General features: G+C 43.0%; 1 protein-coding gene across 3 annotated transcripts in view; it reads right to left on the reverse strand.

The window, feature by feature from the left end:
* Nucleotides 1–26,839, reverse strand: part of SLC36A2 (solute carrier family 36 member 2) — a 114,907-nt gene that overhangs the window by 22,465 nt on the left and 65,603 nt on the right. Inside the window, exons 12-14 of one of the 3 annotated variants that reach the window (XM_067732325.1) lie at nucleotides 21,164–21,333; nucleotides 6,090–6,180; nucleotides 3,513–3,601 (exon numbers count right to left, since the gene is read on the reverse strand). In XM_067732325.1, the coding sequence (XP_067588426.1) occupies nucleotides 3,513–3,601; nucleotides 6,090–6,180; nucleotides 21,164–21,333 (350 nt within the window). Of the gene's footprint in view, nucleotides 1–3,512; nucleotides 3,602–6,089; nucleotides 6,181–17,986; nucleotides 18,323–21,163; nucleotides 21,334–23,464; nucleotides 23,632–26,839 lie in introns of those variants that run through there. The other 2 variants (XM_067732327.1, XM_067732326.1) reach the window with 2 other exon arrangements.

A 26,839-nucleotide genomic window follows, 5' to 3' on the forward strand; every position in this document is an offset into this window, starting at 1 on the left:
GGGCACGGGTTCGTGCCCTGGTCCGGCGGGAACCCCCATGCCGCGGAGCGGCTGGGCCCGTGGGCCGTGGCCACTGAGCCTGCGCGTCCGGGACCTGCGCTCTGCAATGGGAGGGGCCACGACAGTGAGAGGCCCGCGTACCGCAAAAAAAAAAAAAAAAAAAAAAAACCCACAGGATCCATCTATACTGGGGAAACATCGTGAGCCTTACAAAATAATGAGGTCAATCTCTATGTCCCAATGTGGAAAGAAATTAATCATATTATTAGATGAAAGAGCAAATTTGCAAAAAATATTCCAATTAATATACAAGAAAATACAAAACAATATATATATTTCCATTTGTACACATATATACAGAGAAAAAGTACATGCAGAGAAAAAGTCTAGAGGAATGTTTACTAACTAGATATCAGTGATTACTTCTTGGGTGAAGAGTGGGATGGGGGATGGAGCTACCAGGGGAGATTCTCTATATTGTTCAATAGTTTTCAACAAGAACATATTCATTTAAAACTTGTGTTACTAGAAATAAAGAAAAAACAGGTGAGGATTATTATTATTGTTGTTGTTATTACTACTACTACTGTTACATCTATGACTACTACCTTCCCCACACTGAGTGGGTCCTCAGCCAGGCACTTGGTCAGGTTTCGAGGCTGTACATCATGGCCTCTCCATAGTTCACAAAAGTCTTTTGCAGTCTAGGGAAAGGACAAGCAATGAATAACTTAAAACATTTTTTTTTTAAAGTACAATGTACTTCCAAAGTGAGTAATTATTATATATTCATGTATTAATATGGGACATTCTGGTAATTTTCTAGCAAATTATACTAGTATAATTTTTATACTATTTTTATAATGGTATACTTTTAAAAGTTTCAGAATTCTGCCTTTTTTGTGTAGTTGTCTTTTTTAACACTAATATTTAAGTGGATATTATTATTATTATTTAGGTAGACAGTAGCTGTGAATTGATTAGGTCTGCAAACAAGGGCAGAGAGGACACGAAAGTTGTGAGGTGTGCACACCTGGTTAGAGGGAGGAGAAGGGAGGGGGACGGGGTATGAGTATGGCCAAGACAGTGGTTCTGTCTTTTCTGGACTTACATTCCCTTCTTCCCACTGTTGAGGGTGTTGGAACATTTGGGATGCTTGCCCTGGACCAGACACCATGCAAAGGTAATCTTTAGCCTCCTGCCCAGCACCCCTATAGGATGTGACACCCCAGTTCCAGCCTATCCCTCTTCCTTCATCCCTCCTTCCCTAGGTGGCCCTTCCTAAGGGACAGGAAGGCCCTGCTGAGGACTGTCAACAGAGCAAGTGGGAGCAAGTTGCCCAGGTCCCTGGAGTTAATTGCATGACTCAGGGGAGTAGCTTGGAGAGGGAAAGGGCCCCAGGCTTGTCAGGGACTAGGGTTTAAGTCCCAACACACCCCCTTAGATGGCTGGGAGACCTTGAGCAAGTCTCTTGATACTTCCAGGCTTCAGTTTTTTTACATACAGTCTGGGTTTTGGGGAGGAGCCAGTAAGAGATGAATATGGTGACGCACTGAGGACACGGCATGATGCTTCTGTTTTTATTATTACTCAGTGTGCTTGGCATATGAAATATAGACGAGGTCACATTGCATAGGACTGGCAAATACATTACTCTGAGGATTGCAAATTCAAAAGCAATGGGGATCAGAAAGGTATCAGTAATGTGGTGAGAAGTGCTGGATATGAGACAGAATAGGGGATAGTGGAGACAGTATCCTAGGCCCTGGTACAGGTCTTGCTCCAAAAGGAGTTGATCAGGATGTGGCTCCAGCTGAATGATGAAGGAATGAAGCTGCAGAGGTGGCAGAGTGTCTGACTGGCAAGAAGGTACAGATTTTTTTTTATGTGAAATCTACAGGTTTTTAAACACTGGCAAAAAACAAAAAACCAAGGGACTTCCCTGGTGGTGCAGTAGTTAGGACTCTGTGCTCCCAATGCAGGGGGCCTGGGTTCGATCCCTCATCGGGAAACTGGGTCCCACATGCATGCTGTAACTGGGAATTCACATGCCACAACTAAGGAGCCCATGGGCCGCAACTGAGGAGCCCGCCTGTTGCAACTAAGACCCAGCACAGCCAAATAAATAAATAAATAATTTTAAAAACCCAGTAGAAGTCCTCCCAAATATATCTGAAAACCATTGTCAGCTCTTAGGCCATGGGTCTATAACCTCTGTATTAGAGAGAAAAAAAAAAAAAGGAAAAACAAATAATCAAAAGCAAAAATCAGGAAAAGGTTGTCGTAAATGACAGAGATGTTGGAAACCTGCACGGTGATAAAATGGTCCTGGCAGGCTTGAGGGAAGAAAAAGATTTGCAGATAGGTTAAGGGGTAGAGTCAGACAGGTCTTAGAATACTGGCTCTGCCTCTTCCTAGCTGTGTGACCTTGAGCAAGGCATTTAACTCACCTAAGCTTCAGTTTAATCATCTATAAAATGGGAAAAATAGTGCCTACCATAAAATTTTACTGTAAGGAATAAATAAAAGAAGACTTGCAAAGCTCTTGCCATGTACCTGGCACAATGTAATTGTGCAATAAATTTAATTGCTGAATGAGTAAATGCTCTTAACAGTGTTTCGTGGGCTGGAAAGTACCACACAAGTTAGGTGTGATTGATATATACTCCAGATGCACCTATTTGGGTTATGATAATTTGACTTTATGAGGAGCTTCATTTAATATCCCTATTTTGACTCATGAGGACTTTCTCCACATCTATGAGGACATATTTAGATTTGCCTGCCTTGGGAGAAGCTGAGCCCTGTGGACAGAAAGCCATAATCCTATTGGCTGTAAAGAATTGCTAATCACCATGAATTGCTAGTTTATAAATATGAAATTTTCAGCATTGTTTGTTTTCACTGCATTTGTCTTTTCCTTCTGGAATTTTGTTTTGCATTACAGTTTTAAATATATAAGCGTTGAGTGTTATATGTATACTTTATTAGGGATTGAAGTGAATGACCCCTGTATTAGGGATATCCCTAATATCCCTGTGAGCTATTCATCTCATTGTTAACTATGTTTTTTTACTGTTACTAACTTGTCCCAAGAAGGGTTTACCTGGAAGAAATTCCCCTTCGAAGGTGTATGTATTGGAGTTGGTGGGAGATGGGGGTGGGGAGATTAAGAGGAAAAGAAAGACATCTTAAGTATCTCGCATATTCATGAATATGTATGAGCAATTTGCATCCTTTATCCCTTTTGATTTCTCTAGATGGGGATATTTGGGCTCAGAGAGTTCAGGAGATTGGCAAAGTTGTCCAGCTAGTTAGCAGCAGAGTTGGGTCCAGACCTAGGAGTTCCCAGGTGGGATTTTAATCACTCCCTCCACCGCCTCTGCAGTATCTAGAGGAGCAGGGGTGGTGGCCTGGAGAGGGGGCCAGCTAATTGGGTCAGCGATCCAGGGAAACTTAGCACACCCTGAGATGGAACCCGGCACCAAGTGACAGAGAAGCAGGACTCTCACCTCTGACTTAGGCGGTGAGCACAGTTCAACAGGATGACCATGCAGTGCACAGTGAGGATCCCGACGGCAAGCAGGCTGAAAGGACCTACCTGGAGGGGAAAGGAGACGTGGGCACACGTCTGTGGCTCCTGTGAGCCACAGGTGGATTGCTCCCATACCTGGCCCTCTCCCTGCCTGGGTGCTAGGGTCCCTCTCATAATAGAGATTTAGGGATGAGAGCCCCTGCCTGAATGTCCTTGTGCCCCCAGATGCTCTGGCCTGAATACCCTTCTTGGCATCACTGCAAAGTGGCTGCCCAACCTGTGCTACAATACTTCCAGTAACAGAGAGCTCACTACCTCCCAGACAGCCCATGCCTTTCCTCATCGGCCTTTAGTTCCGCTTCTAGATCTCTCATTCCTTCTCACACCCCAGCCCTTACCTCCTCCAAGATGCTTGAAGACCAAGGTTCCTTTTAGGGATTGGCTTCCTTCCTTTAGTACAAAGTTATCAAAAGGGGCACTACTGATATTTTGGGCCAGCTGATTTTTGTTGCTGCAGGGGGCTGTCCCATACATTGTGGGATATTTAGCACCGTCACTGGCCTCCACCCACTGGATTTCAGAAGCACTCCCTCCCCCTCCTCTCCAAGTTGTGGCAACCAAGAATGTCTCCAGACATTGTAAACGTCTTTGGGTAAGGGGGGTGCAAAATTACCCTCAGTTGAGAATCACTGCTCTCGTATGTCTACTTTCCATGTCCCTTTTATTTTTATAACTAAAAATTGTATGCATTTAAGGTGAACAACATGATTTGATATACATACACAGAGAAATGATGACTAGAGTCAAGCTCATGAACAAGTCTCCTCCTCACAGTCTCCATTTTTTTTATGTGTGATGAGATTAAAAAGCAGGGCTCATCATTCATCATTATCTCCCAGATGTGATCACAACAGCACAGAGCAAAGAGGGACTCTCTCACCCTCTTTGTGCTGGACACCTGTGACTTTATAGATGTGACCTGTGCTAATATCACAAAGAAATTTGAGAGATGAAGAGCACCACTAGATTGCACCAGGATGTAGCCTCCCTATAGCAGAGACTCTTTTGTCTTGTTTATATCTATATTCCCAGGGCTTAAGAATAGTAGGTGCTCAATATATATTTCTCAAATGAATCATGAGTACAGGTTCTGATGGGAGATGGAGGGTAAAGAAATCACCTAATAAGTCTTTGGAACCAAAAATCAAAGGATAAAAGAGTTATCTTAAAAAGCAAAGACCACACTGGCAAAGAGAATTTGGTTGAGGGCCATGTGGTAATAATGCTCTTCAGAAGTTCTAGAACCCTGAGAATTCTAAAGGGGAACTTCCCATCTCTGGGTTGGAACTGATTCAGATTGGAAGTCATGTCAGTAGCCAGGGTCTCAATGTGACTTTTTTAGACATGAGGGCCACTTTGCAGGCCTGGAGAGAAGGAGAAATTCGTTTCCACTAAATGGAAATAATCTATCTATTCAATTCCATGGACACAAACTGGGACTTCAAGTGTGCCAGTCTCTATAGCAGGTATTGTGGGGAGGTGTGAAGATGAATTAGAGAGCCCTCAGAGCTTTCAGGTAAGTGAGGAAGATAGGTATTTTTCAAAATAAGCATGTTTCATCTTTGTAAGTGCTGGGAGGATTCCAGGTTAGGTAGATATAAGTTCTAGAAAAACACAAGGTGAAGGAATTTTAATCGGAAACAGTCAAATTTTACAGAGGAGGTGGAGTTCAAAAGACAGAAATAAGGGAGGAGGTAACAGCATAAGCAAGAAGACAGAGGTGGGAGGGCACAGGAAGTGTCAGGGGATTGGTAGAGAATTCGTTATCCTCATCTTCCAAGCCACTTTCTCACCATCAATCACAAACAGGAGTCACACACTCAAATGCCTGGCGGGGCCAGGCTGCTGATATAAATGAATGAAATAACAAGGATATAATCCTAGGGAGCTGGGAGAACTGTGGCAAAGTAGATTCTGCATCAGTATGCGAGTATGGTGAGTCTTTAAGACCAATAGTGGGGAAGGGGAACTGGATGGAGGTGGTCAAAAGGTACAAACTTCCAGTTACGAGATAAAAGGTACTGGGGGTGTATTGTACAACACAATGACTGTAGTTAACACTGCTATATGGTATATTTGAGAGTTGCAAAGAGAGTAGATCCTAAAAGTTTTCATCACAAGGAAAAAACATCTATTTTTGTAACTCTATGGGGAGATGGATGTTCACTAAATTTATTGTGGCAATCATTTTGTAGTATATGTATGTCAAGTCATTATGCGGTACACCTTAAATTTATACAAAGCTGTATGTCAATTATATCTCAATAAAACTGGAAAAAAAAAAAGAATGGCTTGTCTCCTCCAGGCATGCTCCATTTAGCTCTGGGTTGGCTCCAGTGGACTGATGCCAATAGGCTCATTTCCTATTCCAAAGGGTGACCCCCTAAGCAATAGGCTTATTGCCCATTGATAAACAGTACTAAGGCCTTAGGGACCCACCAACCCTTTCCCCCAAATGGGTAGACCTGGTCCCCATTGCACAGGTCCATCTTACCAATAAGCCGGCATTTTTCATGGCCAGAGGAAGTCCCAGGAGCCCCGTGCCAATGTTGCATTTCAATAAGTGAATCAAGGTTTGCATAATCCTGTAGGGGGAGCATAAGGCAACAAAAGGGTATGTTAGCAGAGGGAAAGGAGACGCAACTGCTCAGGCTTCTTTCAGCCTCTCCAGGCACCCTGTGGTGGGAAGACAAAACCAGATGAAGGACACTCTGGTTTAACTCTCAGTTCCCAGGATCTGTTCTGGAACCTCTGATCAAGGGCTGGTTCTTGTTCAGGTGACTCAACAAATATTTAACACACACTAGACTCTAAAGAAAAAGTTAATAACCATTGCTACTATTCTGGATAACTCCCTAGTACCAGTTTATTCATCAATGCATTCAACGATTTCTTTCGTGATACTTTCACTCAAAATGTATTGAGACCTACTAGATGTTTGGCATTTAGATAGACAATGGAAAAAATAATAAGAATTTTCTCAATTTACAGGTAATTATCGCTGCCCAGTCATTTATTAATTCATTCACTAGAGAAACAACCGTCTGCCACCACATATGGAATATTTATTGGTTCTAGTTCACTCTTTCATCCATTTACTCAACAATATTCACTGCAAACTTATTCCATGCTATGCACTGGATACAATTTAATAACAGTTGCTAAACGTGCATATAGAACACTTACTATGTGCCTGGCAGGGTGCTAGATACCAGGGTTCTAAATGTTCTCCACACCAGTGCTGGCAGCGCCTGCTCAGGCACCACCAGTCCACTAGGGAGGGGAAATGTGGAACAGGATCTTGAGAAGAGAATCAAAAAGGAATTGAAATGAAAAGTTGTCTGCAAAGGACTGAACTGCGGTAGGACCACTGGATTCTGAGTTCTAGCTCTGCCATTAACCGACTGTGTTTGATCACTATTTTGGGAAGGCCCCTCAGCTGCTTATATCTTCTGTTTGTTCATCTTGACCTGCCTACCTCCCAAGGATATAATAAGAATCAGAAGAGGTAATGACGTAATGAATCTTGGAATTGTGAAGGGCTTCACAGATGTGAGGCATCATCACCATCAACATCATTATCATCATCATCATCATCACCATCACCACCACCACCTTTGGTTTGGCCTTATGGTGCTCACCTGTTTGAAACGGCTTCCTAAAGAGGAGGCTTCCTAAAGAGGAGGAAGAGCTGGGGTGATAGAAAAAAGGCAAGCAAGGGCTGGTTTAAGCAGGTAGTGGGGCCCCCTTCTCCTGTAACAAAAGGTACCTGGAGGAGGTCATTGGAGGCACCTCCTTGTGCAGCCTTTGGACTGTCTGGAGGCAGCCCGGAGGGTGGAAATAAACTGACCAAGGTCACATGGCGAGTCAGGGCTCACGCCTCCTGGTCTTGTCCTGTTGGTTAGGGTGTCAGGGCTGGGTCAGGTTTTGGCATTTCAGTATTGTCCAGGGAGAGGGCTGGGGCTGAGAGGAGACAGTGACTTCCTGCACCTCTGTGAGTTCAGACTTTTCACCTAAGCAAAGGGGGGGGTGGTGGTACAAGCTGTCCCTTCACTTCCAACAGAAATTTATATTTCTTGGTAACTGCAATTTTTGAAAAATATGTCAAAGTCAAAAAAAAAAAACCCACCCTATTTAAAACAATCTTTTGTCAATTCTTTGATAGTAATTTCTCCACAAGATGTGCCCCCTTCCTGTTCTCCATCCCTCCATCTCTCATTTCTTTCCTACAGCAGCGTCTTGCCCAAGCTGATCAAATCTCTTGGGAAGGGTGAGATAAGGGTTTGGAGAAAACATTGCACCTCAGTTAACAGCATCATAGATCAGGGCTATGAGGAGTAAAACACATGTTGGGAGCTCCCAGGGACTTAAAAAAAGTTCCTATTTTTTTTTCCTTGAAAAATGATACATTGTCATTATAAAAGGAAATACTCAAATTCCACCGATTGGAAAAAACTACTTTTAACACTTTAACATTCCTCTAGGCATCCTTACTTGTCTATAAATGCACACAGATTGTACACAAGGAGAACCATTATAATACTGTATTTTAATTTTCTTTATGACTAGTATGTCCTACATATTTTCACACAACCATAGATTTCCTTCATCACTCCTAATGGCTGTATTGTATCCCACTATGTGTATCATACTTTAAATAATCTCTCGTTGTTTCTCAATTGTCAGTATTACAACCAGATCTGAGGTTAAGATCTGGCTTCAATAAAATTATCATTCATACCTGCATTATTATCTCCTTAGGAAAAATTCCTGGAAGTGGTATAACTGATCAAAGGATTTATTTATTTATATTTACTTACGCTTAAAAAAGCCCTAAGTAGGGGAATTCCCTGGTGGCGCAGTGGTTAAGAATCCACCTGCCAATGCAGGGGACACAGGTTTGATCCCTGGTCCGGGAAGATTCCACATGCCACAGAGCAACTAAGCCTGTGCGCCACCACTACTGAGCCCGCGTGCCACAACTACTGAAGCCCACGAGCCTAGAGCCCGTGCTCCGCAACAAGAGAAGCCACTGCAATGAGAAGCACGTGCACTGCAACGAAGAGTAGCCCCGGCTCGCTGCAACTAGAGAAAGCCCACGTGCAGCAACGAAGACCCAATGCAGCCAAAAAAAAAAAAAAAAAAAAAAAGCCCTAAGTAACACATATGAAATTCAAAAGGTAAAACAAACTAAAAAAGAACCCAAAAAAACCTTATGTAGTGAACATAAATGTCTCTTCTATCTCTGCCTCTCATTCTCCCAATTCTCGTAGCCAGAAGCAGCCACTACGGCCAGTTGTTTGTGTGTGTACTTTAAAAGAAAGCATAGGCCAAATAAGTATTTGTATGTTTTATATAAATATGTGTTAGGATTCGACATATATTACAATATTGCCATCTAGAAAGGTACTAGCTTAATTCTTCCCAAAAGGACACGACAGAGGGCGTTTCCTGACATCCTTTCAACACTGGGTATTGTCATTTACAATCTCTCTATACCATGGATATTATCTGATCTGATTACTAAATAATAGTCTGATTGGCAATACAGCCCTGGGGAAAAGAGCCACGTGTCTGAGTTTATGGGAGTAAAAGTAGGGACATGGGTCTAGGAGGTGAACTTCTATTTCCTGGATGGGTTTGTATGAGGAAGGGAGAGGGAGGCTGGTGGGTGGGGAGAGAGGGAGAGAGGGAGAGGGAGAGAGAGAGAGAGTATGAATGATAGCAGAAGTCGACAGAGAGGCAAGCAGCTTGAAACTGCTGAAGAAAGAACAGTCAGCCTGAGATAGAAAATTGTTGTGGGAATTGAGAAGCTTACGTTGGGGACTTCCCTGGTGGCCCAGGGGTAAGACGCCACTTTCCCAACGCAGAGGGCCCGGGTTTCATCCCTGGTCAGGGAACTAGATCCCGCATGCTGCAACTAAGAGTTTACATGCCACAACTAAGAAGTCCGCATGCCACAACTAAGATCCCAGAGCGCCGCAACTAAGACCTGGCACAGGTTAAATAAATAAATTACTTAATTAAAAAAAGAAGAAGCTCATGTTGGGGATGACTCTCTGCGATTTTGCAAAACCTGTGAAACAGGTGTAATACCCAGAGCCACATGGGTCAAACTTCTTAGATTCTGAAGGTTTCGTCTTTAATCCACGTGTCTCCTGTTCAGTGGGAATAAATGTGTTACGAAGAGAGAAGTAGGAAGTTGTGGCCCAGCTCTGTGAAGGCAGCAGTGCCTGACTGCTGTGGGCCGTGCAGCCACTTACGATAATCCATTGGCTTCCTCTTCAGGGCGGACACTCTCTGAAGTGATGCTACTTCTACTCTCCGAGAGTGACTTGGACCCATCATCCAAGGACTTGGGCTCGCTGTTGTTGTCCCTTGCAAGCAATGAGATCTTCAGCATGGTGGGTAGGTGGTGGTGGCTCAGGGTTAAGGACTGTAACAGCCTTGAACCAGCCTCCCATGGGTTTTTCTCCAGAGGAACCAAGGCTGCAGCACTGAGACGCTGGCTCCTAATTCCCAAGGGTGCCTGGCCCTGGCGCTGGTGAGAGGGGGACGCTGATGTCGATTATATGCTTCACTTGGCTCTGGGGACTTACGAGAGTCTCATCTCAGGATGATTCTCAAGGCTCCTTGTGATTGCCCCCGCCACACGCTGGGACTCGCCCGGGCTTTCAGCCCCTCCCAGTTTAGCCCTTAGTGCTTTAGGGCAAAGTGAACTGTGTGACTGGGAGGAAGAAGACAGCATTGGACTAGAGGTTCTGGTGCCTGGATGTAGGGCCAGGCTCAGGGCTTGTCTGTCTTTGGTAAGGAGGAAACCAGAACTACCTCACAATGGAGGCTGCCTGGCCAATAAGGTGCTGCTGACTCGCAGGACGCAGGTGTGGCTCAACAGAGGGTAATCTGGCTGCCGCCTTCGCTGCGTGGGGGTGGAGTGGCTTTGTTTTTAAATTGATGTGTAGTTGATTTACAATATTATATTAGTTCCAGGTGTACAACATAGTGATTCAAATTTTCTATAGATTAGCCTCTAAAGTTATTATAAAATAATGGCCATATTTCCCTGTGCTGTACAGTATATTATTTATTTTATACATAGTAGTTTGTACCTCTTAATCCCCTATCCCTGTCTCATCCCTCCCCCTTCCCCTCTCTCCATTGGTATCCACTAGTTTGTTCCCTGTATCTGTGGAGTCTCTTTCCTCACAGTTTGTTATAGTCATTCATTTGTTTTATTTTTTAGATTCCACATATAAGTGATAACATACAGAATGTCTTTCTCTGTCTGACTTATTGCACTAAGCATAATACCCTCCAGGTCGATCCATGCTGTTGCAAATTTTCCTTCTCTTTTATGACTAATAGTCCATTGTATATACACCAAATCTTCTTTGTCCATTCATCTGCTGATGTGCACTTAGGTTGCTTCCATCTCTTGGTATTTGTAAATAATGCTGCTATGAACATTGGGGTGTATGTATTTTTTCAAATTAGTGTTTTTGTTTTCTTCAGATATATACCCAGGAGTGGAATTGCTGGATCATATGGTAATTCTGCTTTTAGTTTTTTGAGGAAGCTCCGTACTGTCTTCTATAGTGGCTGCACCAATTTACATCCCCACCAACAGTGTACAAAGGTTCCCTTTTCTTCACACACCCCCAACACTTGTTATTTGTGGTATTATTGATGATAGCCATTCTGACAGGTGTGATGTGATACCTCATTGTGGTTTTTTTAAAAAGCATTTATTTATTTGGTTGCGCTGGGTCTTAGTTGCAGCAGGCGGGCTCCTTAATTGTGACTCGTGGGCTCCTTAGTTGTGGTGTGTGAGCTCCTTAGTTGTGGCATGCGAACTCTTAGTTGTGGCATGCATGTGGGATCTAGTTCCCTGACCAAGGATCGAATCTGGGCTCCCTGCATTGGGAGTGTTGAGTCTTATCCACTGCGCCCCCAGGGAAGTCCCTGATTGTGGTTTTGACTTGCATTTCTCTGATGATTAGCAATGTTGAACATCTTTTCATGTGCCTGCTGGCCATCTGTATGTCTTCTTTGGAAAAATAAAGATGTATATTTTTAATGGCTATTAATTTTTGCCTTTAAATATCTAATTTTTAATTCTTAATAGAATTCTGGGTTTGCCACTTACTAGTTGTGTGGCATGGCCAAGTCACTTAACCTTTCTGTGCCTTACATTCCTCATCTGTAAAATGAGTATGATAGTAATACCAATGTCAGAGCATTGTTAGGAAGATTAAATGAATTAACAGGTGTACAGCATTTAGAACAGTGCTCAGCATCTGGTAAGCACCAATATGTTATTACTGTTGCTAATACATTTTCTAAATGGCTAGCTAGTTTTCCCAACACCATATATTGAATAATCTATCTTTTCCTCATTTTATTTGAAAGGTTTCCCTCATATTAATCAAATTTCTCTGTAGGCTTGGATATGTTTTTTTGTATTCTCCTTTTCCATTGGTTAGTCTTTTCTAATGCTAGTACCAAATTGTTTTAATTATGTAGTATATTTAATATCTGATAAGAAAGGGCCACTTTACCTTTTTCATGATTTTATTTCCCCCCTCCATTAATCTTTCTAGATAACTTTAAGAATCTCCTAACCCCCTCAAGCCCCCACTGAAATCTAGTTGGGTATTTTTATTGAGATTAAGTTAGATTGATAGATTATATTGGGCAAAATGGTCATATTTACAATCTGAGTTTTCCCATCTAAAGCATGCATTATGACTCTATTTATGGAAATCTTAATTTATGCCTCTTACTAGACTTTTTCTTCACATAGATATAGCACATTTTAAAAGTTTGTTTCTAGGTGCTTTTGTTTCCTGTTGTTACGTGTAGGATTTCTAATAACTCCCCTTTTATTTATTTTTATTACTATTTTTGAATTGAGGTAATTCTGATTTATAACATTATATGTTTCATGTGTACAATATTATAACATTATATGTTTCATGTGTACAATATTAAATTTCTACTTCTCTATACGCTACAGTATGCTCACCACCATAAGTTTAGTTTCCATCCATCACCATACAGTTGACGCCATTTACCCATTTTGCCCTCCCCCATCCCTCCCCCTCTGGAAACTACTGCTCTGTTCTCTATATCTATGTGTTTGTTTCTGTCCAGTTTGGTTTGTTCATTTATTTTGTTTTTGTTTGTTTATTAGTTTTTAATATTCCACATATAAGTGAAATCATAGGGTATTTGTTTTTGACTTATTTCTTTAACAGATTAATTAATTGTTGGCTGTGTTGGGTCTTCGCTGCTGTGCGCTGACTTTCTCTAGTTGGCGGCGAGCGGGGGCTACTCTTTGTTGCAGTGCATGAGCTTCTCATTGCGGTGGCTTCTCTTGTTGCGGAGCACAGGCTCTAGGCATGTGGGTTTCAGTAGTTGTGGCACGTGGGCTCTATAGTTGTGGCTCATAGCCTTAGCTGCTCCACGGCATGTGGGATCTTCCTGGACCAGGGCTTGAACCCTGTCCCCTGCATCGGCAAGCAGATTCTTAACCACTGCGCCACCAGGGAATTCTCTGTCTGACTTATTTCACTTAGCGTAATACCCTCAAGTTCCATCCATATTGTCACAAATGGCAAGATTTTCTCTTTTTTGGTGGCTTAGCAGTATTCCGTTGTATATATATATATACCACTTATTCTTTATCCACTGTTTCCGTATCTTGGCTCTTGTAAATAGTAACACAGTGAACACAGGGGTTCGTTTACCTTTTTAAATTGGTGTTTTTATGTTATTTGGATAAATGCCCAGAAGTGGGATACATGAATCATATGGTAGGTCTGTTCTTGTAGAATCTGAAGAATCTTGGAGAATTCTGAAGAATCTGCATACTGTTTTCCATAGTGGCTGCACCAATTTACATTCCCACCAACAGTGCACAGGAGTTCCCTTTTCTCTAATTCTTCACCAACGCTTGTTATTTCTTGTCCTTTTGATAACAGTCATTCTTACCAGTGTAAGGTGATATCTCCTTGTGGTTTTGATTTGTATTTTCCTTATAATTAGTGATGTTGAGCATCTTTCCATGTGCCTATTGGTCATTTGTATGTCTTCTTTGGAAAAATGTCTATTCAGCTCCTCTGCCTATTTTTTAAATGGGTTGTTTGGGTTTTGTTGTTGAGTTGTATGAGTTCTTTATATATTTTGGATATTAATCCCTTAATGAATATATCATTTCCAAGTATTTTCTCCCATTTAGTTGGTTGTCTTTTCCTTTTATTGATTGTTTCCTTTGTTGTGCAGAAGCTTTTTAGTTTTATGTAGTCCCATTTATTTTTGCTTTTGTTTCCCTTGCCTGAAGAGACATATCTAGAAAGATATTGCTAAGACTGATGTCAAGGAGGGTACTGACTCTGTTTTCTTCTAGGAGTTTTATGGTTTCATGTCTTATATTCAAGTCTTTAATGCACTTTGAGTTGATTTTTGGGTATGGTGTAAGATAATGGCCTAGTTTCATTTCTTTGCATGTGACTATTTATTGAACACTATTTATTGGCCGCAGGCACAGCTACCTGTGGCCGCAGGCACAGCTGTGGTCAGGAGGCTGGAGTTGTGTGCTCCACCTCCCCTTCTACTCTTGGGTTCTCTGAAGCTGTGGTTTCGCTGCCACGGTCAAAGGGCTGGGATTGCAGGCACCAACTCTGCTGGTCCCTCAGTTCTGCCTCCTTTATGTGTTTCAGTCTACCCACCTTTAGGTATACAGATGTTTAGAATTCTCTAGTGTCCTGGTGTGTTGGGCAGAGGAGCTTTTGTTGAGTTGTGGATGTTTGACTGATTGTAGATTGAAGGGGGGAGAGAGAGAGGTAGCTCTTCACTCCATGTTGCTGATATCATTCCACTCATTTTGTTTTTTTGATGACAATTAGTATGTAGGAAAGATAATGATTTTGCAGATTATATTTTAATTAATTAATTAATTAATTTTTGGCTGTGTTGGGTCTTCGTTGCTGCATGCGGGCTTTCTCTAGTTGCGGCGAGCGGGGGCTACTCTTCATTGTGGTGCACGGGCTTCTCATTGTGGTGGCTTCTCTTATTGCGGAGCACGGGCTCTAGGTGCGTGGGCTTCAGTAGTTGTGGCATGTGGGCTCAGTAGTTGTGGCTCATGGGCTCTAGAGTGCAGGCTCAGTAGTTGTGGTGTGTGGGCTTAGTTGCTCCGCGGCATGTGGGATCTTCCCGGACCAGGGCTCGAACCAGTGTCCCCTACGTTAGCAGGCGGATTCTTAACCACTGTGCCACCAGGGAAGTCCCAAAGATGCTTGTATTTATGTTTATATTTGCTCATGGTTTTTCTGTGTGCTTTGTCAGATTTTGGTATCAGAATCAGGATATCTTTGTATAAAAAGTAGGGAAGACTTTTTTCTCTCTAGGCCTGAGAAGAGTTTAAATAGCATCAGGCAGACTTGAAGGGTGGCAAGGAAATCCTGCTTTGCTCCTGAATCACCATACAGTCTCCAGAAACCCCCTCTTCAGTTCACAGCTGATTTATTACTTATAAAGAGAGGCTGTGGGGTTTCTAATTTTTTAAAATGTGTAATCCACTGGACACATTTTTCCCATTTTTACTTTAACCACCATCATTCAAAGGTCTCTCCTGGGCTCTCTACAAAGCAGTGAGGAGTGACGGTGTGGAAAGTCTTCAGTCCTGAACCCATTTGTCACTACATGTTTGATCGTCAGCAAGTTATTCAATATTTCTAAGCCTATTTCCTTATCTGAAAATGAGAACAATGACAATACATACCTCATGGTTTCATTGTAAGGATTAAATGAGATAAGCACATGCAAAACACTTAAAAAGTGCTCACTGAGGAATGGAATGATTTTCTCTGATCCTTGATTCAAAAGCAAGCTCCCAAAGTTAAAGAATCAGTAGGGGGGTAGGGAGGGGGAAGCCTGTGTGTGTATGTGTGTGTGTGTGTGTGTGTGTGTATGTAAAAACCCAGTATCAAACAATTAAAAAATTTTAATACCCCCAACACTCACGCAATTCTAATAGTTGGTATCTTTAGTGTTGCTGACAATTACTAATAAGTCTCCCCAGATTGCTTTTATTGCTTATATCCATGTTGCTAAATTTCTTTCTTTCTTTCCAAGATTTAACTTTAGCCAGACTGGTCTAAATGATAAGATTAACCTGATCATCTTACACAGTAGGGACTTGTCCTTGGAGAATGAGAGTGACCATTTTTTAATAACAGAGAAAACAATCTTAAACTTAGCAAGGTTGGGTGGGGTGACAGTTGAGCCAGGTGGAGGAGACAGGGTCAGAGAGAGGAAGACCACTTTGCCAAGCCTCTGAACCAATCGGTGGAAGTCCTTTGGGTCTTTTACATTTCTGATGTAGAAATGATGACCCAGCTCTCTGGCCAGGTAGGCTGTGGACCACTGCAGAGGCTATGAGTGTCCCATCTCCCAGCAGGTACTCTGCAGACTATGGGATCTGGGTGTGGAGCTTGTGTTCATGAAGTACCTTCTAGAATCCAGCAGGTAGAAAGTAACACACAAAAACAGGAGACCAGGACTTGGGAATTGGGGCAGACACGCCCCTTACCCCTCCGTAACTTCCCTAGGCTGCAAAGGGAGGATGATGGATAAAAATAAGCAGGAAAGGGCTGTTTAAAATGGTATCTTAAACCTGAGGCTGAAACAAGCATGGGTCACTTTCCAACACCATAGAGAGTGTAATAAGAAACATCCTTACCCCCCACTAAACTACAGATCTGCCTACAACATCTCATTTATCTATATGCCTTTCCCCAATTTTAGTGATTTTAGGGAGGAGGGAGGGAGCCGTCACCACCAAGAAGGGTGAAGTGCTGTGCTGGGTTGAGGGGCTCCTGGCTGTCAGCCAAGGTCAGACATGACAAAAGGCACGGGAATGTCAAGGCAGCAGGATTGAGTGGAAGGACGGTCAGATTCAGTGTTGGGAGACCCAAGTTCTACTCAAAATCCAGCTCTAATGGTGCCACCGGTGGAAAGACATACTCAGTACTCCAGAGCAGTTAGTGTCCCCCTGTCCTCAAACGGACCTATGATGGTATTAACTTAGTTGATGACCTGTCATTATTCCCCAGTGGAGAGCAGACTAGCTGGAGGACGGAGATTCTTTTCTCACTCATTAGTGTATCCCCTTTAGAGAAATGTATCAGTTAGCTGCATAAAAGCTTCCACATCTTATGGCTTAAGACTAAAAACATTTATTATTTCTCATAATTCTGTGGATCATCTGAGCAATATTTATGGTCCAGGCCAGCTTGACTGGGGCTGTATATAGCCTAGGATACATCACTCACGTGTCTGGAAGTCGGCAGGCTGGCTGTTCTGGGAGATGGGGCTCAACTGGGATGATTCATTTCTGCTCCACATGGTCTCTCTTCCTCCAGCAGGCTAGCCCCGGCTTCTTCACTTGGTGCTCTTATCTACACAGAGCATCACGATGAAAGTTCCAATGCATTAGCCGTCACGAAACCTCTGCTTGCATCACATTTACTAATGTCCCATTGGCCAAAGCAAGTTACAAGGGCAAGACAAGTTTCTAGGGGTAGAGATATAGATTTCACTTCTTGATGGGAGCTGCAATGTCACATTGTCAAGAGGAATTTGTCGCCATTTTTGCAAACTATTACAAGAACTTTGAACTATGCTTGGTGTGTGGTAGGTAAGAAAGAACGCTTGTTGCAAGAATCAAGAGGTTAAAGAAAAAAAAAGAATCAAGAGATAAATAATGAAATAATCATTGTCCATCCCCACCCTACCCCCCACCCCCCGCCATTGGCACATCCATTTCTGTGACGACTGTCCCTTGTTGAGATCTTTGAATTGGGCCAAAACTTTATCCAGTTGTTCAGAAAGTTTATTGCCCTTGACTTAAATATGGTGGTTCCTTTCTGTCTGAGAGTTGCAGCTCACCATGGACCTGTGGATCCTGTCCATCTTGACGCTGGAGCTGTGCACACCTTGCTGGATTATGGATTATGTCCCCACTCTTAATCTTTGCTCTTTAAACAGATCTGGAAAAGAGGACACCCTTTGTCTACCAAATCACCATCAGCCTTAGCTGGCTGCACCTCCTTCTGTCAGGTGCTGCCTCTTGGATGCCCCCTGGTGGCTTCCTCTTGCATAGCCCCACTCAAGGTGTGAAATTCATCGTGTGAATTGCCAAAAACCCGAATGGAATCAAGAGCCTTCAGTGAGAGAGCTCTCAGTGTAGTGGAAAGCTAGAGACGGAAAGAAAATAAATTAAAAAAAAAATTTTTTTTAAATTACCATCTACACCTTGTAGCTGGTGAGTCCGTGCTTGTTTCACTGTGACTTGACTCAGAGAAAGGTAAAGCAGCAAAATATAGATAATGCATATAGAAGAGATTTATATCATTAACTGTCAGGTGCTGGTGGGTAAGAAGCAGTGCCATTTTCACTGAATAAAAATGGTGGAGTTGGAAAAGGTGAGAGGGTCTTCTGACTGGATCAGCTCGTCCAGGGCCTGGTAGGTCCCCATCACAAAGCCCACGAAGCCCAGGATGCTGATCAGGGCGTCCTTGATGATGGTGATGGGACTCATGCCCTCTGAGTAGTAGGTGGTGATCTCCAGGAGGGGTGGGATGATGAGGGCCAGCGCACTGCTGCTCAGGGAGCCCACCAGAGAGAGGACCAGGTCCAGGCGGGGGATGAGGATGGCCAAGATGCCTGCGGGAGATGATACGGGATAGAAGCCTCTTCCCAGGCTTAGCCAAAATTTTAAAGTTTGTTTTAAAAATCTTTTTCTTAAACCATATACCAGTTGTTTCTCATACATTCAGTTACTTAAAGAAAAAGTTGAAACTCCTGTAATAACCCCCAATCAGATTCACTAGAGGTTTATACATTAAAATTTTGGTGTGTCTCCTTTCAATCATTTTCAACCAATTATTGTTCAAATATATACATTCATATCGTTGGGGAGAAAAACCTTCCCTCTTCCCATTCAGGTTCAAGTGTTTGGGGGCCTGAGAATTTAACTGACAATTAGGCAATTAACAGGCGGAAAGACAAAGTTTATTTAGGGCTAGGGAGCCTTCAGATGAATTGGCTCTCCAAACAAAGAAGGGGAACTGGATGGGGGAGAATTAGCTTCCATGCAAGAACAAGTGGAATGTATGACATTCTCTGATAATTTACGTAATTACTCAGTCTGTGATGATCGTTAGTCTTCTTTCTGATTGAAAATCTCCCAGAAAGGGGATTTATGGTGCCTGTATTTTTCAGAAGTTCCTGCTTAATTCAGCAAAGGAAGTTTAGATAAGGGTTTGCACCCCCTGTGGCTGTCTGTTCTAATGCTTTTAGCCTAAGATAATTTTTATGCCACAGAAGTACATTTCGAATCTCTACATGTTCAATGATTAAGCTCTTACTTAATAAATAACACTAAATAACAGTGCTGGGAACTGTCCAGCTGTTTGGAATGTGTCAATGTACAAAATAGACAAAAAAAAACCCCTACCTTCGTGGAACTAACATTAATAAGTAACATGACTGCAAGAACCTCTTACTTGCAAACAATTAGAATGTGAAATTATTTATAGAAAGGGGTCTTCAGTGGGAACAAGATCACAGGGTCCCTCTAAAGCAGTATCTTCTCCCGGTTTTATATACTTGTCAGAAAACATCTAACAAAGAAATACTAAAAGCTAAAATAAAGATTTTGAAATTATATATATATAATATATACGTATATGTGATTATATAATTATATTTTATAATTATATAATTATAATATGTAATATATAAAATATATAATTATATGTTTAAATTTTTATATATAATTATATATTATTTATATATGTATATAGTTTTTTTTGTAGGCTGTTTTATAGGCCTGGGCTTTTACATTTTTTATTTTACCTGATGGACAATTTTCCTAGTTACAAAGAAAGCCCAGAAGGCTCCCCCAGGTCTCCTAAGATAGAGTGTGGTAGAACAGAACAAAACAGGACCGGAAGGCAGGATTCTGGTTTCTCCCTGTGTGGCCTTGGGTAAGTCTCCACCCGTTTCTCAGTTTTTTCCCTCATCTGCCAAATGGAGACGGTAGCTATCCTTTTAGGTATTATGGTTCATACTGCAAATGGTGTTAAAGTTGTTTTTTGGTTTGTTTTTTTGCGGTACGCGGGCCTCTCACTGTTGTGGCCTCTCCGTTGCGGAGTACAGGCTCCGGACGCGCAGGCTCAGCGGCCATGGCTCACGGGCCCAGCCGCTCCGCAGCATGTGGGATCTTCCCGGACCGGGGCATGAACCTGTATCCCCTGCATCGGCAGGTGGACTCTCAACCACTATGCCACCAAGGAAGCCCAGGTGTTAAAGTTTTAAATGAGTTAATTTGTGTAAAACACTCAGAAAAGTTATTTTTGTTATTATTTCATTATTACTTTATTATTATTACTTGTTTGCAAGTAACCGTTTGCATATGTACTGACTGGGGCAATGCATACAGAAGCTTAAGGAATTGTTATCTTCATATCTGGGGCAAATTCATTGATCTTTCTGGAGTCTCTAATATTCTGAAGGGTAGTGTCCCTGCCTCCTAGGACAAATTGGGAACAAATAACTTCAAAGGAAGAAAATCAGTGTCCCATGATTTATATGGGCTGGTCTAGCACAGCAAGAATCACAATTAAAAGGAGGCTTAGGGACAGCTGGGCCATGGCAAACGCAACACAGGAATCTCTATCATCTTCGCCTCCACTAAAATACTTACAGAAAGGGGCACCCTGGATCATAGGGCCTGGAGCACAAGGAGGGCTGCCGAGGGGGTGAGTGGGGACAGTTGAAGCCAACAGGTGAATACCAGCCCATCGGAGGCCAAGGCACTGCTGCCAATGGGGATGTGACCCTAGGTTTGCCAAATCATTTTATTTTTCCCCCAAACATTAGAAATCTGCATTTGTATGTGAGACCTCTCCCACATTTTTAATGTTGGCCCAAATTTATACAACATTATGAGGGTGAAACAACGTACCTCTGATGCCAGATTAGACTCACTGGCCACCATTTTCAACCTCTGTCCTGGAGGTGAAGGGTGATGGGCCTGGACTTGGGTTCAAATCCCACCTCTGGCACTTCCTGCCCAATTACTTATCACTCTCTGCTTCAGCTTTCTCATTTACAAAGTAGGGTTTATCACAGTCCTACCTCATAAGAGTTCCTGCAAGGACTGAATAAAATACTATGAAATATGGAACAGAAAGAGCTTAGCACAGTGGCTGGCACATAGTAGGTGGTTAATAAAAGTCAGTTCTTATTGTGATTATTATTTGATAAGTTGTCACTCCCTCAAGCTGGACACCGGTAAATCTGTCTAATTAGGTACATGTAAGAATTAAGTTGCCCCTAAAGCATAAATGAAATGAATTACTACTTGGAAAGCCTTAGAATGGTCCCTGAAACACAGTTAGTATGCAATCAATGCTGGTTATCATGACTATTGTCTACCATCTGGCTGATTCCTGATAACCCTCAGGAAAACAGCAACGAGGTGCTCTGCCTCCTACTCACATGTCAGGCTGACCATGGCGAGGCGGATGAACAATTCCAGAGGCAGTGCCCAGCGCTTTAACACCTGGGAGGTAGCGAAGGGAATGATGATTTCTGCAGGGACGTAGAACTGCAGGGCGTAGGTGCACAGGATGCCAATTATGTAGAGGATCTTGACCGACTGGTACAGCCTGCAGGACAAACCAGAGCAGTGCTCTCAAGGCCAACGTGCTCTGACACCTGACCTCCTTGTTATTTTGTTTTTGCTTTTTTTTTTTTTTTGGCCTCTCTGCACGGTATGTGGGATCTTAGTTCCCCGACCAGGGATTGAAAGCCCCCTACATTGGAAGTGTGGAGTCTTAACCACTGGACTGCCAGGGAAGTCCCTGGCCTCCTTGTACATTAACCTCTGACCTTGGAACAGTCCCATAGGCAAATGTTTCCTTGTCTGAAAATGATGGGGAGGGACCTTCTATGAGAGGAAGTCACAGCAGAGCATGCAGTGGAAATAGAGTGAACCATCACAGATTCAAATGGAAACCGCTGAGAGGGTCATCTCTACATAAAAAGAATCTCAGGTATGGGTATATATAACACCTTCATAAACCATCATCACTTGATGCTGAATTTTAGATTTTAGGAAACAGAGGCTCAGGCCTGGTACCTTGCTCAGGGAGATACAAGTGATAAGGGGTGGAGACCAAAAAACCTGGGTCTAAAAGATCTGGTCTTCTGTAATCTCTTTTCTTAGGAATTCTCTGGATCCCCCAAAGCACCTGGCATATAACAGGCTCTCAACAAATGCTTCCAGGTGGTTGAATGAACTGCAGAATCCCAAATCCTTGAGGGAAGAGGTAGTCTACACAGAGGATTGTGTGAGGGTTGGGGGATAAAAGGAGAGGCAGGGTTACTTGCAGGCCTCAGACTGGGGGCAGGAGAGCATGTGATGGGGGATGCTGAGTTTTATCGATGCCTTTTTTGACCAATGGAGATAAGGCTTTTTTCATTTAGCCCACTAATGTGGTAGATGCATCTGGCACGTTAAATAAACCTGTATGACTGTGTCTGTGTATATTTACTCCATTCCTTAAAAAGGCAAACTTCCACATCTCTGTGTTTCTTGCTCACACTATTTCTGCTGCCTGGAACACCCTCTCTACTCCCTTTCCATCTGTGCAAACCCCACCTATTTTTTAAAATTCCCATCTTTAGAGGAGGTACTACATTGCAGATGCTTTTAGGCATGCCCAACTTAATCCACATGATAACTCTGCTTTTTAGAAGAGGAAACTGAACATCAGAGAAGTTAAATAAACCATCCATGACCATGAGCTAGGAGTTGGTGTAACTGGGTCTTGGATTCAGAGGTGCTGTCGTTGTCCTTGTTTGGACAGAGTTCTCATTGGACAGGGAGATTCCCTGTTCTCCCATTCCAATGTACTTTCTTTCCTTGCGAGTCCCCAAGTCCTCTCCACTATTCTGGAGGGCTTCTTTTTCTGTTCTATGTTGTATTTGTGTACGTACACTATCCATTCCCCATTCCCATTGGACCATGAGCTGAGGAAGATAGTGAAGCTCAAAATCATAGTCTACTCACATCAGCACCCTCCACACCACGTGTCTAGACTGGCATCTGTGTGTAATTGGGATGCAGTAAATGATCGATGAATGATATTGATCAACTTGGGAAAGGAGCCCCATTTAGACAAATTAAGCCTCCAAGTGACCCTTAAAAAGACAGGCACCTGGTAATTAATGACATGTGGGAGAAAGTGCTACACAATGTGATAGGGGTTCATCTGTCTATTTAAATATCCAGTGTTGAAGTCTGGGTCAGCTAACTGTTATATGAATTGGGTCACTTGATATAAACATTTTCCAGATTCTAATGGTCTTCCCCAATTGGTTCCTGTTTTACTACTTTTTCATCCTAGCTACTCTGCAGGACTTGGTAGTGCAGCCTTAGTATATGTAATTGGAGCCACCCACCAGCTCCACTCTCTGCCTCTTGCCCTTCTCTGTGCCCCTCCTTTCTCTCTTTAGGTGACCAAGGACTCTGACTTCTCCCCTCTCTTCCTAAATCATGTCCTTCCTCATACTAAGCTAGCTATCAAGGCCTCACTCAACATGGGAGGCTGTTGTTGAAGAAGAGCTCCCTGGACAGAGAATCCAGAGCCCACGGTTCCAGTGTCAGCTCTGCTTCTCCCTGTGGAGACCCTCCAGACCTCAGTTTACCTTCTGCGGAAAGGAGGAGAAAGTGACCTATATGTTCCTGTTCCCACTGGCCCTGAGTCCCTACCGCCTGAGAGCCCATAGAGTTACCAGCAGTTGGGCAGGTTAAGGGTTATGCTGGCCTTGATGTCATTTCCGAACCGCAGGTAGCCCAGAGTCCCGATGCTGATGTAGAGGGCAGTAACGATGGACATTCCCAAAGACAGGATGACTGGGAAGCGGCGGGCATCCTTCATCTTGTTTTCCAGGGGCAGAACCTACAGAAACGCCCAATGTAAGAAGAGAGGAGGAGAAAGAGGAACACAAGCATAAAGAAGAAAGGCATGCCCCTTCCGGGCGTATGTACACAAAAGAATCGGAAGCAGGAACATGCACAGTTATCTGTATACCTACGTTCATAGCAGCATTATTCACAGTAGCCAGAAGTTGGAGGCAAGCTGAGTGTCCACCGATGAAGGAATGGATAAACAAAATGTGGTCCATACATACAACGGAATATTATTCAGCCTTTCAAAGAAGGAAATCCTGACATATGCCCCAACATGGATGACTCTTGAAGACATTAAGCTAAGTGAAGTAAGCTAGTCACAAAATGACAGATACTATGTGATTCCACTTATATGAGGTAACTGGAGTAGTCAGATTCAGAGTCAGAAATTAGACTGGTGAGTCCCATGGGCTGGGGGGAGGAATAAATGGGGGATTATTGTTTAATGGGTACACGGTTTTGGTTTTGCAAGATGAAAAGAGATGGATGGTGATGATCTTTGTACAACAATATGAATGTACTTTATGTCACTGAACTGTACACTTAAAACTGGTTAAGATGGTAAATTTTATGTGAGGTATATTTCACAATTAAAAAAAAAAAAAAAGAGGGACTTCCTCGTGGTCCAGTGGGTAAGACTCGGTGCTCCTCATGCAGCGGGCCCGGGGTTCGATCCCTGGTGGGGGAACTAGATCCCACATGCATGCTGGAACTAAGAGTCCGCATGCGGCAACTAAGAAGTCCACATGCCGCAATGAAGATCCTGCGTGATGCAACTAAGACCCAGCGCAGCCAAAATAAGTGAATAAATAATTAAAAAAAAAAAAAAAGGAAAGGAAGGCCTGCAGTCACAAGATGATCCCTGGACCGTTCAGAGCTGGAAGCACCCTGCACGTTGACCAGACCAAGGAGCTCAACTCCCTGGGGCGGCCCAATCTGGCCAGCAGGTGCATTTTGTTTGGCCAGTCTTTCAGACAACTGAATATGAATGCCTTTAAGCACAACATTCTTTCTCCACCTACCAGGCCCACCTCTCCTTCGCACACTGACATATACCTGGCTTCTCCACCCACGGTGTCTTCCAAAAGCACTTGAGTTTGAGGCTCCCAATTCTAGTGCACTTGCCCCTCTCTGTACGGATGGGAAGGCCAAGACTCAGGTTATGCAGTGGGCTGGCAGCAGCACTGGGACTAGAGCGCCCTGGCTCCCCAGAGGCACATTTCCCCACATACCATGTTCTCAGGATCCTTCTTCCCCAGATGCATATCTGGCTCTAAGAGAATCCAAACTGCGGCCAGCCTGCCTCTTGGGCCTGTTGGGCATTCCAAGGTCTCTTCTATCTTTGGTAACAACTCTTTGGCCTCATCTCAAAATTTCCTCCTCAGACTTCTACTGACCGAGGGCCCACCCTCACCTTCCCCTTCTCCTTGATCCAGCCATGTGCTAAGCACACTTCATGCACCATTAGGGTGATCTGTGCCTCAGTTTCCTGATCTGAAAACTTACCTGTTAGAATCTTTTGGAGAATTACATGAGCATTGAAATGGCGCACAGTAAGGACTTAGTAAATGTTAACTACAATTATTTTGTAATACTGCAAAGACCACAACTCTATGAAGCTGGTACTTGGTGTAATTCTTATTTTATAACAAGGCTCTGAAGATGATATAACTTACACCAAGCTATACAGCTTGGAAGTGGCAGAGGAAGGCTGCAAACCAGGGCTGTCCTCCAAAGTCCAAGTACTTCTACCTGATCTTGCCTAAACTCCCACAGCCCTGGGCTTGTTTATTACTCAGTGAGAACTTAGCACCTATTCCTTTGTATTGTTAAATCCTTCTCTGTCCTGTATGCACTTCCCCTCCCTCCCCATGTGAATGGCAGACGCTTGAGGGGAGTGCGTGTCTGGGACTTTCCACTTTCTTCTGGGTTAGGTGCACGTTCCTAGATGCAGCAGGTGCTTGGGAAAATGTCCAGGGGATTAGGTGAAGAGCAATCCAACGTGAGCTTTCCTACCCTGCAATACATTTTTGTTGCATATATTCCCCAGGCTAAAGATGATCTTTTTACAAGGCCAGCTCATACTAAGTAGAGTAAGTTCCCTACATAAGAGAGAGTTTCATTCTGAGAGCGCGTTCATAAGTCCACTTTGTTCATAGATCCAACAAAGTTAGCCTAGGTACCCAACTAACACAATCGGCTATATAGTGCTGTACTATAATAAGTTTATAATACTTTTCACAAAATAATACATAAAAAACACACAAAAAATAAACATTTTTAATCTTACAGTACAGTACCTTGAAAAGTACAGTAGTACAGTACAGTACGACAGATGGCATACAGGGGCTGGTATGGAGTAAACAGGCAAGAAGAGTTACTTACTGGAGGAGGGAGAGGAGGTGGGAGATGTAGAGCTGAAGTATCGTCAGCAATAGGAGACAGAGGGCAAGCTGCACAGTTTCACTCCTTGCGTTCGCATCTTTGAAAGTTCCCAACTTGAAGGTTTGTATGTAGGAGATTTACTGTAACTGGCTTTCTCCCTCCGCCCCCCGCGCCTCCCCACAATCAAAGAGATTAAATGGCCATTCACATAAAGTGGGAAGGTCTCTGGCTTGGGAGTGAATAGTACCAGCTGTAGCAGTTCCCAGCTGGTGACGCAGCTCAAGACCCTGTCCCTCTTTGGGGTGAGGCTCCTCTTCTGTAAAATTAGAGACTGGAATAGAAGGTTTCTAAAGGTAATTTGAACTCTGATACTAATAATCATTAGCACATAGTAGATGTTCATAAACACTTACTGAACATGTAGAATCATCATCTTATAGTTGAAGAATTAAGGTTCAGAGATTAGCCTGTGACTAAAGTTAAGATTCCAGCACATTCTGCCTCAAAAGTCATTTGCTCAACCACTCTTCTTTTTGCCATGACTGTTCAAAATTCTATATATAAAGTGCTTCCGGTCCCATTAAGATGGTGTAAGCACATTGCACCATATCTCTCTCACTAATTAAAACTAAAAGCCCTGGACAGAATACATAAAGCAACTATCCATGGACTCTGAAAAGTATATAATAGAAGGTGAATTGCTCAAAACCAGTAAAAATGGCCATCATGGCAGTGAGCTTCCTGATTTTTTTTCTTCTTGTTTCTCCTAGTTTAGACTCAAGGAGAGCCCAAATCCTAGAACTATGTAGTGG

This window comes from Pseudorca crassidens, chromosome 3 (genome assembly GCF_039906515.1).
Source record: "Pseudorca crassidens isolate mPseCra1 chromosome 3, mPseCra1.hap1, whole genome shotgun sequence".
Classification (NCBI taxonomy): Eukaryota; Metazoa; Chordata; class Mammalia; order Artiodactyla; family Delphinidae; genus Pseudorca; species Pseudorca crassidens.